This window comes from Aquarana catesbeiana, linkage group LG05, assembly GCF_042186555.1.
Source record: "Aquarana catesbeiana isolate 2022-GZ linkage group LG05, ASM4218655v1, whole genome shotgun sequence".
Lineage (NCBI taxonomy): Eukaryota > Metazoa > Chordata > Amphibia > Anura > Ranidae > Aquarana > Aquarana catesbeiana.
Genome location: NC_133328.1, coordinates 391049111 through 391070429, shown reverse-complemented (window position 1 = coordinate 391070429; position 21319 = coordinate 391049111). Strand labels below are relative to the sequence as shown.

Genomic DNA, 21319 nt, shown 5'->3' with positions numbered 1-21319 from the left:
AAATTATAGACCCTTAATTTCTTTAAAAGTAGGCAAACTTACAAAATCTGCAGTGGATCAAATAACTGTTTTCCCCATGGTATCTATTTACTATAGCTAGCAGCATAAGGATTAAAATAGTTATTGTTGATTGAAAGAGTTTAGTTCTGATTTAATTAAAGCAGCTGTGAAGATGCTTAGATTTATCTGAGGTGTTTTGCCTTTTTCAGCAGAGATCAACCTCGTGTAAAGCAAGGCTGAGGTGGTACAAATTCTAGCCAAGTGGAGCAGCTTTTTTCAGTATAAAGAAATGAACATGCTTACAAGACATGAAGGACAGTGCTAATGTTGTCAGAATGCTGCTACTCATACACCTGTGCCATCAAAATCTGGAAAAGGTCCTGAACCAGGCTACAATACTTCACTGTGCCTAGATCACATAACCGGTAAACAGGTTTTAGCAAAAAATGCAAAAAAAAAGTGCAGAAATTATCTACTTTAGGATAGAAGGAGAGTAGATCATATCCTTGTATGTAGGGTATAGGGCAAATTGCCTTTGTTCATATGTAGGGACTGTGCTGGGTAACGCTGCCCAACACAGCTGATGTGAATGAGCCCAAATGATGACCCCATCAGCAGCTTATACTTATTTTATACACTAAATAATACAGATACATGGGGGTAGGGAAAGAGTCCTCAGCTCTGTGTAAGCTTCAAGTTGCAAGAGGTTACCTTCTCTCTCAAAGGTCAAAAGAAGTAGCAGGGGAGTAAAAAAAAGGGAAGTAGAAGTTGTTGGTGTAGCAGCTATTAAAGGCAAACAGTTGTTTTTCCATGCTAAGCCACCTCGCCTCTCAACACCTGTACACCCCCTATGCACTAGAGCAATTTTTACATTTGTGCTATTGATCCTTTATATGGCAATAATTTGTCATTACTTTGTGATGCTTGTAGCTTTATTTTTAAGGACATACATGGTTCTCATTTGTTTATATTGTCTTGCAAAAATCATGTAAAAGGAACAAATTTTATAAAAATTTAAAAAAACTTTCTGGTCAGGTTGCTTTAACTGACATCATATAAAGCTCATCCCTTTTATCTGCAGATAAAATAGAATAAATACAAAAGAAACCATGTAAAGAAAGGGGTTGCATTCCTCTTAGAGGGGTGATTCTAGGGTATAAGGACACGGTGTGTGCGGTCTATCAATAAACCTAAAACAGGTAAAATTACTGCGCTATCCTCATAAAAACATATATACAGGAGTATACAGTGTTTAAAGTATCCAGTACACAAAGCTGCAACTAAAATGTGAGACACACACACTAAATAATTCAAGCAAAAAATAGCTGCGCTATATAAAATGAATAGTAGATGTAAATAAAACAGGGGCTCCGTGCCCCTGGAAGACGTCAGTTGTGACGAAATGGCGTAGGGAGGAGCGGCCTGCTGACGTCACCACATACCACGCTGGTCCTGGAAGCAACGGGCAGCATACTTGAGCCGGCCGGCTTATGTTTTTAACAACGCTTTTGATCTACACTCTAACTGTAAGTGCATTACTTTTTATATAATAAACTCTGTTAAACGTATTATGCTATGGAAGCCTTTTTTATATATCCTTTTATGGGGGATGAGTGCCTATCTGCTTCATAGAAGATTCCCTGTGGGGAGAACCATAAGGAGCCATTCAGATTTAAAGACCCGAGGCTGGGGTAGAAAGCCACAGGCATGCATGATCTCCTTTGAAAAGAGATCTTAGGAGCTGGTAAGCGGTAGTATTTTCATTGGTGGAGGAACCCTTCTGTCATCACGTCCTTCTGGGTGTTGCAGTTGCACGATTTACATCGTATGGATGCTTGTTAAACCAGCACATGGAGGACTGTTCTGCTAGTGAACCTTCTTCCTTTAATCCTTTTGAGTGGACTGATATCATTTATTTATCCATGTTTTTCATTATGTAATTTTCTACATTTGTCACTGGTGGTCACATCACAGTAGGTGCATAATGTTTATTTTAATGTTTATTTTATTTTTTATTTAGATGTGATTGAATTTTTTTATTTACATCTACTATCAAACCTGTTGGACTTTTGTGATGTCATTGGCATGATTCTTGAGCTCTGCACCTGGCTGACTGCACAGCAGAACAACAAACTGGGCAGCTTTGATGCTGTGAGGGTTCGGGATTTCTTCTAACAAAAGTAACACAAGTTAATTTGTATCTATCTCAGGTCATTTATGAACACTGTATCAGACTGTCCATTTTTTTTTTATAGTAGCAGCTACTTTTGCTGTATTTATACAGCACCTTCAGGCTGTCATCCTGACAGCCAAGAATTGCTGATGAGAGAAAGAAGGGTGAGCAGCAGAAAGATATTGATTGGTTGATTTACTAAAACTGGAGAGTGCAAAATCTGGTGCAGCTGTGCATAGAAACCAATCAGGTTACATTTTTTTGTCAAAGCCTAATAGAACTGCTTGCCTCTGTATGAGTGGCTGGGGAATATAGTTTATAGTGTCGTGTCACCTATAGCAGTCCCCATACCTATAAGCTAAGCAAGCCTAAGCTTTTGGTATGTGGCTGCCCACGGAAATGCCATGTGTACTGGCCAGGAGATATAACAGACTGAACAATGGGTGAACAAAATAGTTTCTGTGGCTCCAGGGATGGCATTTTCTCTAGGGGATTGCTAAGACATAGGAAAATAAAAAAGTATATAGGGCGCACAGGACTAACGTAGTCCAGATAGTGTCTCTATTAAAAGTAGGTAGTCCAAAATGAAGAGGAAAGTGTTGGTAGGGATGGTGGGATGATCTTCAGCAAAAAGGGCAGCAGCTTTAAAAGACTGAAGCAGGCTCTATAATGACACAAAGAAACAAACAAAGGCGCCTCTAAGTGCAGAAGATTAACAATTTTAATGCCCCAAACTGGGTTAAAAACACTTACAGAATAGAAGTGGTAATCAGGCACATCATAAGTGAAGCTGCATTGGAAGGGGTCACGGTCAGAGGAAGCCTTCAGAGGGGATGGATGTAGTCACTGAAAACAGCTGTGTGAGACACAAGGAGCCGCTGTGAAGCCGGCGTCGTCAGCATGGAAAGACGGAGCGGCTCTGTAACCAGCCTGAACCGCAAACAAACAGCCTGGGCGAGGATGTGATGACATTTGTGATGACATCTGTTTGTTTGCGGTTCAGGCTGGTTACAGAGCCGCTCAGCGGATGACATCACTTCCGCGTTCGCCGTCTTTCCATGCTGACGACGCCGGCTTCACAGCGGCTCCTTGTGTCCCACACCGCTGTTTTCAGTGACTACATCCATCCCCTCTGAAGGCTTCCTCTGACCGTGACCCCTTCCAATGCAGCTTCACTTATGATGTGCCTGATTACCACTTCTATTCTGTAAGTGTTTTTTGGGGCATTAAAATTGTTAATCTTCTGCACTTAGAGGCGCCTTTGTTTGTTTCTTTGATTGCTAAGACATAGTCAGTGGGACGTGCAGATGGGTCTGTTCAGATGGCAGGCAGAGACATAGTCAATATGCAGGCAAAGGATTGGTCCAGGTAGCAGGCAGAAACATATAGTCAATAAACAGACCAGGGTCAGCACAGGCAGCAGGCAGAGGCAAAACTGCACTGGCGTGGCAGTGATCTGTAACACTGTTGTTGGCTGCCTTGGCTCTGGTGACACTGTTGCTACCTTACACTGGTCTTGTGTGGTGCCTGGGCATTAAAAACCACTTTTCCTGCTGCCGCATATATGCGTTACAAGGTCAAGAGGTGGTTAATAAAGCAAAAAAAAAAAAGAAAAATCTTACCAAAAAATACCAAAGTATACACACAGTTTACACAAAAATGCCTTGAATGAACGGCTGCTCAGAATCACACACATGTGAAGTAAATTTTATGGGGCTCTTCTGGCATTTCCACAATCGGCTAAATGGATAGGTGCCTGTCATGCAGCAGGAGAGTATCATACACTGGCAAAACTTCTGCAATGTTTTTTTTTTCTTCACTCTTGATGCAGAAAGTAACGGTTCAATCTATTGGGTTTTTATTGTGGTCTGTGTGCCTATTGTGGAGATTTTTCCCTGTCCCATTGAATCTCAGTTTTTCTGGAGTTGTCTGGAGTACACTCTCCACATATTCCTGTATGGAGTGCATACTCCACATATGGATTCATGATGTACAATCCATAAACGAGCTGGTGGGACTGTCAACAGTGTCCATACAACTCTCCAAAGTAATATCTAGAATGCACTTCAGAAAGGGAAAAAAGAAATTTAGCTCACAGCAAAAGAGCACCTTAGCTTAATTCGGACAGGAAATGAGGAGAAATCTTCCCAAAGGGGCACACTGGGAATTTAACCTTGTTCTCAATGTATGTTTTTGTAATGAGAACCATTTATATCGAAAGTCCATAAAGATTGAAAACGGAAGTCCTATTTGGCCTGCCACCTAATGTATCTCGCTATTGGCCAGTAAGGTGGTCAGAGAAAAGCACAAATCGTAAGCCACAGAAAATGTTCCAGCTATCTGACCTCTGGGTTTCTAAACTGCATGACTTCAATTCAAGAAAGTTCCTTTATATTTTCAAAATGATATATAAAGGCTTGCTGAACACAATGCTCTTCAGATTAGTATTTGCAAGCTAATGCTGAAAAATGACTTTATGTACTTGCATGAAAAAAAATACACATTACACTGAATCTGAAATCTAATCTAAAACGCAAAAGTACAAATGAAGGCTTTTGTAAGTCTTTACACTTCTGTTTTAGTATATAAGGGAAATGTTCCAATATTGTAATTACCTTTTTGAGATTCTTCTGGAGTGTTAAGCTTTTTCTGTGCCTCTTCTATTTTATCTAATATAAAAAAAACACATAAAAAAATTCACTGTAATAAAATAAAACAGTTATTTAAAAAAAAATATTAAAAAGTTTATGCAAAATAATCAGAACATAGCACAATCATATACTACGGTGAAATAATTACATTTTTTTCATACCAATTTAGAAACTTGATTTAAAAGACAAGCGTGGATTCTAACAAAAATAAATATTCATTTACATTGTTTCTTTGCTGTAGCATGCAGCCCCTGATGAAGCTATTGATGCAAAACATGTTGAGCATGAGGCATCTCTCCATCAAGTTACTAGTTTCACTTCATTTTGACCATCTCCCTAATTGATGCATATATGTTCAATGTTCATATATGTTTCAATGCCCATACCTGCTGGCCAGAAGGTGTGTAAGAAATATCTGAACTGGCACAGGTAAATATATACATGAAATAGTTAGAAAATAGGTAATGTTATGGTTATTAAAACCGTGGTAAACAATAGAAAAAAAATGGTCTCCTGCAAGTTAATGTCATAATGTGCTAGCATGCATCACATGAAGTCCAATCGTGACGAAACCGGTCGGGCAAGGATACACTGAGCAGTCACTGCAAGTCTTTTATTATTGTGCTTTTATCTATTTTTTCAAGCATCAACTATTATCCTCTGAGTGCATTGCTCTTCCAATAAATATACCCTAAAGGGTTTTTACACTATTTTGAGCTCTCTATTTATTTTGGGTATTGCTGGGTGCCCGGATGATTCATACTGAGTGCGTGACGGACGGCTGGAGAGACAGACATCATCTGCATTACAGGCTTTCTGGGACAAACTACAGCCAATACACCTCATTGCGGTTTTGACCTTCCATAATAGAGGGTCCACCTGTTGTGGTATGGGTACATCCTAACTTCAGCGTTGGTGACATCACATGGTGGTGGATTTGTTTGGATTGTTCATATACAAGCACTTGATTCACTACTTCACTGCTTTGCCTTTTATAATTTTATTTTTATTTTTGTCACTTGGACTGTTTCCAGTACAATTTGGACTTTTTTTGTCATTTTAGAATTTATAGCGCAACTTTCTCTGTTTCATTGTTATTGTGTTATATCTCACATTTTATTGTTGCTGCTTTTGCCAGTCCATATACACAAGCACAGTATTGTTTTTCCTTATGCATCACATACTAGCACATTAATAAAGACTTAACTTAAAACAATGTGCTGTCACCGCTGCCAGAGCTTCTATCTTCACCCGGTCTTCCTTTTAGGTTTGTGGGCTCCGGCCGTTTGAATGACCGAGCCGCAATGACGTCACTCTCTCACATGTGCACGGCAGTCACAATCATGGCACAGCACTTTTAATAGTCGGCACACTTATGCAGTCCATTCAGAGCACAGTAATGCATGTGCTGATGACATGCATATATCTCATAAACGGTGCACTCTTGGGAAATATTCATTTTAGCCACAGGTAAGTTTTTTTTTTTTTTTTTTTAAGGTAAAAGTGACAAAGCTACTACCACCTTAAGAAAGTTGTAAAAACCAACAATTAATTGAGTCCATAGACTGTCATTCAAAGCTGCATAGCAAGGGAAGTTTCCTAGTAAAAGTCGAAAAAAAAAAAAAAAAAGCTGGATTCATGTCAGGACAAAGTTAGATCACATACACGCTTTCAAAATTAAGCTGCAGAAACCAGTCACACCTCACAGAAACCCATCTGGCAGTATTGAAAAAAATTAAAAATAAATAAAACTTGCATAGAGAATGTCCTCAGGTGACAGCCTGCAGTCCTCTGCTTACACTCTTCAAGCATTCCTGATTTGTTTGCTTGTTCACAGCAGCTCACAGCATTTTACTTTGGGGATTACTGTCCGCTATGTACATGTGGTGAGGGGGAGTGGTCATAGCGCATCATACTGTTTACATTTTTTCTTCTATTTTTTTTTTTTCACTTTATTGAAGTGTCACAAAAGGACACTTCATTAAATGAATGCACAATAGTTGAGCTATAGTGCAGTGAAGCGAGTTGTGCTGCAAAAAAAAAAAAGCATGTCTGCATCTTCTACGCTGCACATCACAATGGCAATGTAGTGTGAAGAGGGCAAATAGAAAACATTTTTTTTTATGTGTCGTAGCAATGATCTGTGTTGTTCTTGTGCAGAAAAATGCAAGTAAGCACATAGTGTGCACAAGCCCTTACTGACTATTTTTGTTTTACTTAAAAAGTATAGTAGAACGTCAATGCTTTACAATGTTTAGGAACAGAGGACAACATCTCATGGTTGCATGCTAACATCTTTAATTGTTATGTAAAAAGAAAATCTACAACTAAACTTTTTTGTTCAGTTTTGCATTTAGATAAGAATTGGATCCCCTTTACTGCTAGCCTGGGCTCTTCTAACCACTTCAGCTCCAGAAGAATTCACCCCCTTCCTGACCAGAACACTTTTTGCGATACGGCATGCGTCGCTTTAACTGACAATTGCGCGGTCGTGCAACGTTGCACCCAAACATTGACGTCCTTTTTTTCCATAAATAGAGCTTTCTTTTGGTGGTATTTGATCACCTCTGCGGTTTTTATTTTTTGCGCTATAAACAAAAAAAAAAGCGACAATTTTGAAAAAAAAGCAATATTTTTTACTTTTTGCTATAATAAATATCCCCCAAAAATATATAAAAAAAACACATTTCTTTCTCAGTTTAGCCCGATATGTATTCTTCTACATATTTTTGGTAAAAAAAAAAATCGCAATAAGCGTATATATTGATTGGTTTGCACAAAAGTTTTAGTGTCTACAAAATAGGGGATAGATTTGTAGTATTTTTATTATATATATATATATATATGTTTTATTAGTAATGGCCGCGATCTGTGATTTTTATTGTGACTGCGACATTATGGCGGACACATCGGACACTTTTGACACTATTTTGGGACCATTGTCATTTATACAGCGATCAGTGCTATAAAAATGCACTGATTACTGTGTAAATGACACTGGCAGAGAAGGGGTTAAACAATAGGGGGCGATCAAGGGGTTAAGTATGTCCTAGGGAGTGATTCTAACTGTGGGGGGGATGGGCTCACTACAACATGACAGAGACCACTGCTCCCAATGACAGGGAGATGCTAGGCAGAACAGGGAAATGGCAGGCCCGTGCACCTCACCGGCGGCGTGCGCCCACAAAGCCGCAAAAAGGGGACATACAGGTACGCCCATTTGCGCAGCCGTGCCATTGTGCCGACGTACATCGGCGTGCGCTGGTCGGCAAGCAGCTAAAAAATATATATATATTTTTATCAAGGTGACAAGTCAAGGAGTAAGGAAAAAATTAGTATATTCCATCTGTGTTGCTGTTGGGAAATTCTTCCTTACTTACTGTCTGGTAAAAGTGTTGTCACCAGACAGTAAGTGAGGGGAAATCTCCCTAAAACTACAGTCACACTTGTGTGGGTCATGCAGCCTGTGTTTCCTCAGGCATGGCAGCCTATTTATTTGAATGGGCTGTCACGCCTGTGAAATGCAAGAAAGTCATCCCTGCAATACTTTGGAAATCTCAGCCTGCAAGGCAACTGTGAGTACAGAGTGGTTACCAGTGTGGGCGACGTGCCCTTAGGAATAAGGGCACCTGCCCGCGGGTCCAGTGTTTCCTGTGTTGGTGGTTGCAGCTGTGGGATATATGTATACACATATACACACTTTTTTTTTTCTAAGTAATCACATGACCTCTGTTCTCAGCTGCATAAGGGGGAAGAGTTGAGGGCGGAGAAGCAGCAGTACACTGATCTTCCCAGTGAATGGCTGTGCAGGGGGGAATGTTGGCACAAGTTTTGGCCATTAAAGGACAGCCAGGCTGTGCTCCCAGCACAGCCAGAAAACTAACCAAGCTGAGATAGATGTACTCTCATCCGTAGCGTGGATGTGCTCTCATGCCTAGCGTGGTTGCTTGATATTGGACTGGCGGGATCACCAAATATTTCACACAAAGGAAGCAATAGAAAGAGAACAGGATAATTTTTAACGAACGTACATGGTACATGGCACACCAAGAATATGAAATGTGGTAACATATTCTTTATTATACACCTTTCTGCACAAAACTTCCACATGTCCCATCTTAGTGGGGTAAGACAAAAAATTTAGACCACCAAAGCCAATGCAAGGCTGTGCCAAGAAGCAGATTTGGCATATATAGCAACCTGCATATTTAAAAAAAAAAAAACATGAAACCAATAAAGTAACGGGTCCATTTGTGGAATGCGAATATGCTGTAGTAACTTCTGAAATTATAAAAAAGCCATTATATAATCTCAGATACACCCAAACCTTTGAGCAAATTCTGAAGCTCTGTATAAGCTGGGCTTACCTGAACAGCCTGTTTTTGGGATTGACATGGAATTTTATAGATAGGCAACTCCTATCCTCATATCGATTAGAGCCCTTTCACACCGAGCCGCCAATAGCGTCGGCGGTAAAACGCCGCTATTTTTAGCGGCATTTTACCGTCGGCTTAGCGGCGCATTTCGGCCGCTAGCGGGGCGCTTTTACCCCCCGCTAGCACCCGAGAAAGGGTTAAAGCCGATCGCAATGTGCCACAATAGCGGCGTTTTGCCGGCGGTATCCCAGCACTGCCCCATTGATTTCAATGGGGAGCAGCAGTGGAGGAGCGGTAAACACACCGCTCCTTCACCGCTCCAAAGAAGCTGCTGGCAGGACTTTTCCTGACGTCCTGCCAGCACAGCGCTCCGTTATGAAAGCCCTCAGACTTTCACACTGGAGACAGTGCTGCAGCTGTTTGAGGGCGGATTGCAGGCGCTATTTTTAACGCTATAGCGCCTGCAACACGCCCTTGGTGTGAAAGGGGTCTAAGTGGTTCCAAATTATTTAACTACTGCAGTAGAGAACAGACACAAAAAATACACTCAGCATCTTTCCAAATAACTGTTCTGCCTCATTATGGCGCAATTGAAGGTTTTTATACACACGATTACATAGGTATCACATTAATATTACAATTGTACTTTTATGGTAACAAGGGGCGTAACATAGGCAGACTAATTCTAATCAGGACTCGAAAGAATGCAAACATGTAATGAAAACAATATTAGTGCCGTGTGCAATATATACAAAATAGAATACGATTATATATAGAACTTACAAATTTCCTTTACAGGAGTTAAAATGGACTGGAACTCAAAAAGGGATTAGAGGAAACATCTAAAACTGGTAATTGTGTCTAAGCAGTACCCTGAAAAATATACTCATGGTCTTAAATTCCTCCTGAAAAAAAGCTGTGTACTTCTTGTGCCTACAGCCTTGTAGCTGTATATCTATAGTGTAAGAGCATTTTAAGCACTGTGTTTGAGCTTGCTAGTCTCACGGGATTTGGAGCTAGATTTGTGCTGCTCACTGTTATCCTTGCTGGAGCGAAAGGACCTCCCATGCAAGGATTTCTCTGCCTCTGCTTTATCCAACATTTGAATCTTTGCTCTCTGCATCTCTCCTGCTGCTGCTTGATTACTTGCCCAGTGTCATCAGGCTACTAGTCACAAGGGGGTGGGGGCAGCTCTCAGATTTCTTAGAGGAATAAAAACACTGCATCTACCAAAATAACCATCTAAATACAAAGACGATTGCTTTGATGAAGGCTTCTTAGCCGAAACGCATCAGCATATAGCCTGTGCCCGTGTACCCATGTAACTAATAAAGTACATTTATTCAAGAGCATCTGAGTTGCCAGCCTTCCTGATTTAAGTAAATACAAAGACAGTGCAAAACAAGGCATGGTAAGTCAGTAATCTGCAGGAAGACCACATGCAATACTTTTGACCAGTCATTTGTCCTCTGCTTGTCTTTTCTTGGGTAGGTGCATCATGGTGCGGCAGCAGAAAAACACTCAGTGTTTTTCTGAGAAACTGAAATATATTGTAACTGGAGTTCGGCAATACAGAACAGGCTCAGTTTGAAGGCAACCCAACCAGGAGTATTCACAGCATGAAACAGCAATGTGTCAGTAGAAGTATTCCTCTGGCCTGGCTGGTTCGTACCCAAGTGGAGAGGCTTCCAGATAGAATGTTGTGTCCCTGCTCTTTCCCTACTCCTCAGGAACCTCTCCCTGTTGCTAAGCACTTTCCCTGAGAGGCAAATGACCTGTTCCTACTCTAGCCACACGCGAAATGCGAGCAAAGGCAGTTAGCCAGTCTCTTAAATAGACTCTGTCTTACCCAAGATGACTGCCTAGACTTGGGGGGCCAGCATCCAACTGGATAGTTGCCTCCTGTGACCCAGAAAACCATAGAGGAACTAAGTTCCTCTTGACTTCCTCTCCCTCTGCAATTCTGCTACGGTTGAGCTCCACCCGCAGTGTAGAAAGCAGGCTCCATCTGCCTACAAACTTCTAGAGTACAGAACCTCTTTATTATGGATAGGCTAAAAAACATCTTAGTTTTGCTCTTTAGTTTGGGAAGTAAGCATCCGTAGTATTTATTCTTGATTCGCAGAAGTGCAATGCACCTCATTTACATTTAATATGTATATATTATAAACTATGCTTCTCTCATCCAGAGCACTTTGTTTTGTAGATGCCCTGACATTAACAGGCCAGTAAGCAAAATGCAGTGCAATAACTAATGCTTTATGCGTTGTAAGAGATACAAATTATAATTCTCTTACCAATTGCACACTGAAAAATGCTGATTTTGTACAAAATCTAGAATTCCAATAGTAAACAAAATATTACTCCATTACAGCTGAGCCATGAAAAGCAGCATATTGTCCTCCTTCATCACTTCATGTCCTGTGTGTCATGATGCAGGCAATTACATAAAAATCACTGTTTCTATATACAATACCACTGCAGCTTTCAAATGTGTTAGATAGAGCATCCAATGCATAATTCTGTTCCAACAGGCGCAATCACTAACTGCATTTCTTTTTTAAACCACAGATTGAGGTCAGTGAAAATCTATGCATTCTGGGAAACACAGGTATTTCATATGGGATTTTGGAAATGTGAAATACAATATAAATAACTTGGGCACAAATGTTCTTTTTATAACTCTTTTAAAGTGAAACACAAAGGAAGTAAATATAAAACAAATTTTAATATGAGATATTTAAATCTCTACATACAACCATATGCCTTTTTGAATGAAAAAAATGTTCACCCAGAGCAGCTGGAGTGTAGGAGGTGCTGAATTCCAGGGGGAACAAAAAAATGACCCCTGCAAGATAGGTTCCTCCGCCTGCAAGGGTTAAATGCTTGTTTCATCTAGGGGAAACAGGTTAGGTTCACATCTGTGCGCGTGGCTCCCACTGCGGGTCCACACCTGTACCCGGGGCCACAACCACCTGAACAGAAAAGCGTATGCAGATGCCATTAATCCTAATGGCAGGCCGCACGCACTGCAAAGCACCCCTGCACTAGAAATCGCACTGTACTTGTGGTTCCCATGCAGGTTGCAATTCCTAAATTGTTGCAGGGACCTTTTCTCTGCATTTCAGAAGGCACAGCAGTTCATTCAGATGAGTGGGCTGCTGTGCCCACGCAAAGTGCAGCTTATATGTGTGAATCTAGAATACGTCAAAAATACTTAGACCGCTTTCCCCCTGCCACGCTGCAGTTTGCAGGTGCAGTGCAGTATACTTGCGATTTTCATGCTGGTTACCTGCAGTTACCTATAGACTTTCTATTACGTCCCACATTTTTGGCGCATTTTCTGAAAGTGTCCTACAAACTGCATCTTTGGTGCGCTTTCAGAAAATGCATCAAAACCATAGAACATAGCAGAAAGTCTAAGGAAAACCCCAGGTACACTGCACTGCACCCGCGCTGAGGCTCAAACGGCAGTGTAAAAGCGGATGCATGGTACCTCGCTCCCCTGGCAGCTGGCATTCTTCTCCTCTCCAATGTTCTAGGTTGTGGGTGGGGCCTCAGTGTACTCACTTACAATGCAGAAATGCACATCCTGCACTATACGTGATGACATCACAGTGCCAGCAACCAAGGTTGTGGTGAAGAGAAGTTGCTTCAAGGGACTGGCTTTGCAGCTGGAGGAAGCCAGCGGCAGTGAAGGGATAAGGTAACTATAACTGCTTTTTATGTTCCCACAAAATACAAATAAGCATTTTACCTTTGAAGTGTAGGGGGAGCCCAACTGCAAGGGTCATTTTTTTTTTTTTTTTTTCTGGAGCTCAAATTTACATAAATTTACCTCAAATTTACCATTTTAAAATGGCAAAGAACAAGTGGTTATTTGTCCCAGTGCTGTTTTTAAATCTGCACCCAGACTAAAGGCCTGTACACACGATTCGGAAATCGGACATAAAATATCGCTTTCAAAGCAATTGTACGATAATCGCATCATTGGTGCAGCGCTTTCATCATGACAGTTCATCCGATATTATCCGATCGGACAAGCATGAAAATTTTTCTCGTACGATACCAGATCATATACGATTTTTGCTTAATAGAAATTTTTTTTTTAATTAAAAGTCAGCAGCTACAAAAAGTATGCTGACTTTTAATAAACAGACACTTAGGCCCCTTTCACACGATCAGACCGTTCAGGTCCGCCTGTCAGTTTTGACGGCGGACCTGAACGGGCGCTCCATGTTAGCCTATGGAGCGACGGATGTCAGCGGTCGGATGTCAGCGGTCAGATGTCAGCGGTCGGATGTCAGCGGACGGATGTCAGCGGACGGATGTCAGCGGACGGATGTCCGCTGACATCCGACCCCATCCGATCCGCTAAAAGCAGACGGATGGCCCTACGTCCAGATCCGTCACTGGCGGATCGGATCGGGTGAGATCTGACGAAAACGGACATGATGTCCGTTTTCATCCGATCCCTCCATAGGCAGCAGCAGCGCCTGACAAGCCCCTCCCCGCTCAGTGAGCAGAGAGGGACCTGTCATCCGCCGGCTCAGCAGAGATCAACGGACTGATCTCCCGCTGAGCCGGCGGACCGAGGCGGGCTCCGTAGAAACGGAGTCCGCCTCGTGTGAATGAGGCCTTACACTGGACAGGCAATCTTCTGGGACCTATCACGTGTCCCAGAAGATTGCCGAGAGGGAGGGACCGCCTAGGAGAGAGGAGTCGTCACCTAGGCGGCCTGTGGGCGGAAGTGGGACAGGAAGTCCCTCTCTAAAGTAGTCACCCACTCCCCCCCCCCCCCCCAAAAAAATGACATGCCAAATGTGGCATGTAAGGGGGGGAGGAGTGCTTAAAGCAGAAGTTCCACTTTTGGGTGGAAATCCGCTTTAAGAGGCTCCTGTGAGTCCTGTGCCATTTAGTGTTGGAACAGGCGGTTGTCAATGATAGCTAGGGTTCAGAATTAAGCCAAGGAGCTGAAAACGATCAGCTCCAGGAAGTCTGATCCTTCTATAGGTTGCTGTATAGGAGTGTGCTGTAGAGGGGAATGTAAACACAATCCTTCCACAATATATTCACACTGGAAGTATAGTGACACCACACATCAGGGCTTGTTGCAGCCTGGTCCAGCATCACCTGGCAGCAGTATATCACTGCTATAGTGATCTATGGCTGGCTGATTAAAGCTAGCAAAAAATTCCTATTAGAAGTGATCTCTTGCAGTACAGCTTCATGGGGTGTGTTTGGATCTGGTTTCCACTGTTCACATTCCTCCCCAATTAACCTCTGTTCCACAACAATGATGTCGGAGTATCTGGATGACTTACTGTGAAAGTATCAATTTCTCACGTAAATTAATGCAACAGTTCCTGAGTGTCTCTGAGCAGTTCCGAGCTTCCCCAAGTGTCTCCAGTGACACCCCACCCACCTCTGGCAACATAAACTAGCAGTGACACTGGAACAAATTATCTGAGTTTCCATTGATTCCTATGGGGAAACTTGATTTGACATATGAGTGCTTTGGATTACAAGCATTCTTCTGGAACAGATTATGCTCGTAATCCAAGGTACCACTGTACAACAACATAGGCGATCATTTTGGAAAGCGCAGGAGACTATAATCTAAGGATTGTAGATGTGATTGGTGCTTTTTGCAGTCTGCTCATATTACTAAATAGACCACGTGCACTATTCTAGGTTAGCAGAAAGAAACAAGTCCCTTAAAACTGCTTCTCGTTTTTCTACTTGGTTCTAACTCCAACCAACAGTAAATGTATCCATATAGTGCAGTCCATGGGCAGAAAATCAGATCATAAGTATGACTGAGTAGGCGAGAACAGTATATAAGCAGATGTACTTTTCACTGCTGAAATATCTTGGAAGGCAAACGTGTAAACTGGCATTATTGTAAATGTCTGGCATATACAACATGGCTAGCTGCCACATCATTTGTAACAACACAAAGGAACATAACTAAAGAAAGCCAGGACTGGCGCTGCTGTATTATGTTTCCACACCTGGTAAAGGCTGGGGCAGTAATGCTAATGTGCAAAGCATGTGAGGTCACCCTGTGTGACCACAGATTAGTGCTGAATATGTTGCAAGCGGTCATGCTGATGTTAATCTCATTGCAAAGCCCAGACAGCCACTTAATGCATTTTTTCGTAATAGTTCTTGTAGCTGACACAGGATTCCGGATTCTAGGAAACACAGGTGACTCACACATCCAAACTGCCTTCCCGACTCAGGTTATTAGTCTACTAAATCCCACATGCGCACAGGCATGAAAGATAATAAACTTCTGACTTTTTCTGCAGCCTTGTAAACAATCATATATGATAGTGCATGTCTACTCTTTGCAAGGTATTCATATATAGTACTTACTACATACTACATACATGTTTTAACTGTAACCATCTTAAAGCGGACCTTCAACCTCTTCCGCTACTTCCCTCCAATCCACCCCTCCTTCCATCCTCTGCACGTATTGCACTGTTTTTTTGTTTGTTTGTTTTACTTTTTTTTTGTCCATCCCCGTCTCCCCATGCACTTCAGTCGCCTTAGGTGAATGACGTGCACACTGCCCACTGTGCCTCCTGAGATATGCACATCACATATCCCAGATAGCATAGCCTTCCATTCAGAAAAGGAGGAAGGGGTGGCCTATCGGTGCATCATCAGGAGGCCTGTCCGCTGAACCAGGAAGAGCCCACGGGCCACTCCATGATGTCAGAAAGGACATGGCGGTGCGGGACAGAGCTGTGGCCGGGCATGAGAGGATCTCAGCGTGACATCGCTGCATGGGTGAGCATCTAAAATCTGCAAATACCACCTTGAGGTAAGGGGGGACAGTGAAATAAAAAAAAATGTGGGTGGTGGGTGCAGATCCTCTAACAAGGATCTCTATGAAAACCAAATGCCGTGCACACACGACTGGACTTTTCGTCAGACTGAACCTCGAAGGACTTTGACGGAGTTCCAAGAAACTGACTTGCCTACACATGATCACACCAAAGTCCGTCGCTTTTGAACGTGATGACGTACGACCGGACTAGAATAAGGAAGTTCATAGCCAGTAGCCAATAGCTGCCCTTTTTGTGTGTCGGACTAGCATACAGACGAACTGATTTTTCGATTGGACTCGAGTCCGTCGGAAAGATTTGAAACGTTCTATTTCTTAAGTCCGACAGATTTTTCGACAGAAAAGGTCCGATGAAGCCCACACACGATCGAATTGTCTGACGGATTCGTTCCGTCGGACCAGTTCGGTCGAAAAGTCAGATCGTGTGTACACGGCATTAGGTACACACCTATGGGCATTTGAAAATGCTGTTTTATTCCAATTTTTCTGGTAGCTACAGTACGTGACCTTTGATATTTCAGACCCACAGATATCAATTCACATCACAAAAAGCCATGAGATCTGGTCATAAGTACAGCCACTTCCAATACCTTATTGTCTTTCTACCACATGACATGCATGTTCCTGGATTTGACTGAATGCAACCCATGAATAAGAAATGTAAATATGTTTAGTCTGCACTAAATGGAGAACAGTAGCAGCTAGCACCAGAGGTTAATGCTAAACTCCAACTTTCTTTTCACTAGAACTGAATGGAATGATCAGTCCTAGCATAGATCATACCTCTGTACCATGTTGCTCTGTTGTCTGCAGATCCCCTGATACTCTGGGTTTAGTTGTGGCTTTGTACCATGTGACAGTCTGTATAGTCTGATGTAGGCTGAGTCTCTTCCATAACTACTTCCTGCTGCATCTCTAGCTTAAAACACACCTCTCTGTAGTCTTTCAGACTCTGCAAATGATGTAACTTTCTTCACAGCTTTGATGGTGGGTGGGATGAAATACATCCTAATTAGCATTCAGTCCCGCTCAGTCACACCTACAGAAAGAGTCCAAACCTCCCAAGTCCCGCCTCACAGATCACAGCTTAATTCACAATCGCATAGGAAATGACTTTATACACAGCCTATTCTGAAAGCTAGCTGTGCTTCTGCTGGGCTGCACTGAATGGATCACAATTGGAATTCAGTCCTGCCCAGTTAAATATGCTGATCAGTGTGAACAGGGAGTTTCACCCCCAAGATCCTGCTCTCCCAGAGCCCTGCTCTCTCTGTGAAGTGATTCATTTACAGATGAAGGAAACACCTTCATAGTAACCTCCCATAGCCCTTATAGTCTTGCAGTAAGCCATTTTTCTTTGACATGTTGCAAGACAGAAATGACACATTTACACCTGCTTTGCAGCCTGAAGAGTGATCTGCATTCAGATCACTCTTTGGAGAGCATTTGATAGGCGGTGAGAAGGAGTTGTATCATCTCCTCATCCTCTATTTTAACCCCCTAAATGCTGTAGTACTGCACTGTAAACATGCACATTGTGCGCAATTGCAGTGTGGCTCCATTCACTAGAATTGGTTGTGTCTGGCAGGCAGTAGTCCTCACCAAGCATAACAGGAGGTATAGTTCCCATCACGGCCATGACAAGAGCTGACAAAAGCTGGGTCATGTGACAGGTATATATCGATTAGGAAAAAAGGTACTTACGATTGAGCACTTTCAAGCATTTTTTCAGGTGTATTTCAGGCATTTTGGCCTGTACTAACCCGTCTCCGCCCCTAGTGCTTTCTCTAGGCCAGTGACGGCGAACCTTGGCACCCCAGATGTTTTGGAACTACATTTCCCATTATGCTCAACTACACTGCAGAGGGCATGAGCATCAAGGGAAATGTAGTTCCAAAACATCTGGGGTGCCAAGGTTCGCCATCACTGCTCTAGGCTAAAACAAAAATGCCCTAAGCTTGATTACACATGTAAAATGCATGTAATACGCTTCTAAAAATGTTTATAGATGCTCCCAAAATCACTCAAAACACCTAAAAATGGCTCTGCTTAGATGGCAATGCAACCTAATTGAGTTTATTATTTGTTTTGTCGAGTACTCCTTTATTTTTTGTGCGCATTAAACCCTCCTGTCTAAGGATAATACACATCAATTAGACCATGCTGGTGCTCATCAAAACGTTCCAGGGAACTGGTTAAATATACAGTGTAGTCATAGATGTAGGTTTCGCAAGTAATGACGCTTGGCTGATCTGCATCTCAAACAACAAATAATTATTCTTTCCAATGTTCATAAATCAGAACCAGAATGTGCTAGATACCACCCCATACAGTAATTAGATTTAGCTAAACATGCATTAACTTTTCCTAAGAATTGTAAGCAGAATGGCATATACTGTACTGAGTTTCTGTACAACTAGAAAGTTCCATCCAACATCCAGCCTATACACCACCTGGGTACACACACGCATACACAATATATTACTGTGGCACATAGGGATCAAAAGAAAATCCAATCACAGCTAACAAAATATTATATACATTATATAAGTAATATAACTGCATTATAAATAGGTCTCTTAAGTTATTTTACAGCCTCTGAAACTATTTTGCATTGCAAATATTTTTTTAGCTAGCTTTGTTTCTAACAACTTGTGTATACAAAATGCATTCTTTGGTAGAAAGATCCTTGCAATTGCTGATCAGCTGCTCATATGACAGGTTGTCAAAGAATATCTAATAAAAGAGACAGCTGCGACTCCCGAGCATTGTCCTTAAGCCCTAGAATTCTAGATATGTCACAAGGAAAGAACAATCCCGGAGTCTGATATTCAGAGCTAAGCCTTGGAGACATTTATATTGCCAGCACAAAAGTTGCCAGTTTACCCTTCAACTGTGCCTAGGAAATGATTTCATTTCCTGTAATACCTAAGCTAAAGAGAGCACAGAGATGAGTTTTGCCGCATATCCAAATTGTGAATTGCTTGCAAGGGAAAAGGATTAGGGCTCTATAAATCAAGGCATTAAAAAAAAGGGTGCTTTGTGCAATCCTGAACCCCCAGAGCTTCCCAAAACACATGCCTAATGTAATTTATTTTGCTAAAAGGCATAACAGAAGGGGCATAGGGCAGTAATCGGTTTGCTCCACAACCTTACAAAGTAGCCATACTGGCTGCGCCACATGCTGCAGGCACATTACTTTCAATCTCCAACCCCACCCGGCGGGCCTACTGGAAAACTGGTGGAATGAAGCCAGAATTCCACCCAGGCACTGGGTGTGCTTACACATCTAGCCTGTGTGTACACAGGTTCAAAATAACCTCCGAAACAGACTGTGAATTAAAGTATATCACGCCATTCGCAAATCTGGGGGTTCAGGATTGCACAAAGCACCCTTTTTTTTAATGCCTTGATTTAAAGGAGTTGTAAAGGCAGAAGGTTTTTTTATCTTAATGCATTCTATGCATTAAGATAAAAAAAACCTGTGTGTAGCAGCCTCCCCAGCACCCCCGAATAACTTATCTGAGCCCCATCTCTCTCCAGCGATGTCCATGAGAGTCTAAGCCGTCCGGGACACTCATCCTGATTGACTGAGACACAGCAGCGACGCCATTCGCTCCCGCAGCTGTCAAAGTCAGTCAGCCAATCAAGGGGAGATATAGCCTTTATAATCACTTCAATGTCTTAAGACAATTTCTTTACAAACTAGTTTACACTTGCTTCTAAACATGAGTTTGGACACGCTTTTTTAAAGCTCTCTGAATGTCGGTCAAAGCCCCATCACTAAATAAAATGGTTAGCCTACAAGTCCTGTTTCCACCTTGCTTTTGCTTGGTACTTCGATGAGGCTTCAGTGGGGCTTCGATGGGGCTTCAATGAGTCTTTGGTAAGCTTTGATGAGGCTTTGTGGGGCTTCAATCAAGCTTTGCCATAGACGTCTGAGGAGGCTTTGAAGCACCACTAAAGCTACATGGTAGAGGTGCGCATCTTCATTGGTCTCACGATTCGATTCGATTACGATTATCTGGTCACGATGCAAGATGCATCAGGATTACTGACGAACTCCCACTTCCGCTTGGGCTGCCTAGGCGGCCCTTCCTCCCTGCAATCTTCTGGGACACATCACAGGTCCAAGAAGATTGCCGGCCATTCAGGACAGCGCAGTGAGACATGCACACCCGGCTGTGGAGCTGCAAGCTGTCGCAGCCGGATGCACACAGTAGTATTGCCAGCGCCGTGGACAGGCGGGGGAGCGAAGGGAAGGTTTGGGTGGCCACGTTGCTGGATTGTGGGACAGGTGTCGTTTTATTAAAAGTCAGAAGATACACTTTTTTTTGTAGCTGCTGACTTTTAATAAACAAAAAATTTACTGGAACTCAGTTTTGAATTAAAAATAACCTCACTCCCTTAACCACTTCAGCCCCGGAAGATTTGGCTGCTGAATGACCAGGACATTTTTTGCGATACGGGACTGCATTATTTTAACTGACAATTGCGCGGTCGTGCGACAATGTACCCAAACAAAAGTGATGTCCTTTTTTTTTTTTTTACCACAAATAGAGCTTTCTTTTGGTGGTATTTGATCACCTCTGCGTTTTTTTTTTTTTTGTGCTATAAACAAAAAAAGAGCGTCAATTTTGGAAAAAAAACACAATATTTCGCACTTTTTGCTATAATAAATAACCCCATTTTTTTTTTTTTTTTTAGAAAAAAGCTAATTTTTTTCTCAGTTTAGGCCGATATATTCTTCTACATATTTTTGGTAAAAAAAAAAAAAATAACGCAATAAGTGTATATTGATTGGTTTGCGCAAAAGTTATAGCGTCTACAAAATAGGGGATAGATTTATAGCATTTTTATTTATTTATTTTTTTACTAGTAATGGCAGCGATCTGCAATTTTTATCGTGACTGCGACATTATGGCAGACACATTGGACACTTTTGACACATTTTTGGGACTATTGGCATTTATACAGTGATTAGTGCTATATAAATGCATTGATTACTGTAAAAATGTCACTGGCAGGGAAGGGGTTAACACTAGGGGGCGATCAAGGGGTTTACTGTGTTCCCTAGTGTGTGTTTCTAACTGTAGGGGGAGGGGACTGACTAGAGGAAATGACAGATAATGGTTCCTAGCTATTAGGAACACACGATCTGTCTCTCCTCTCAGAACAGAGATTTGTGTGTTTACACACACACGTCCCTGTTCTGTCTCTCGTGCCCGTGATCGCTCGTGGCTGGCAGTCATCGCGACCA

At 42.1% G+C, this 21319-nt stretch overlaps 1 protein-coding gene across 5 annotated transcripts in view; it reads right to left on the bottom strand.

Annotated features, from left to right (window-relative positions):
- Positions 1-21319, bottom strand: part of HIVEP1 (HIVEP zinc finger 1) — a 243681-nt gene that overhangs the window by 77096 nt on the left and 145266 nt on the right. For all 5 annotated transcript variants that reach the window (XM_073631065.1, XM_073631067.1, XM_073631068.1 and 2 more), the window contains one exon: positions 4789-4842. In XM_073631065.1, the coding sequence (XP_073487166.1) occupies positions 4789-4842 (54 nt within the window). The remainder of the gene's footprint in view (positions 1-4788; positions 4843-21319) is intronic.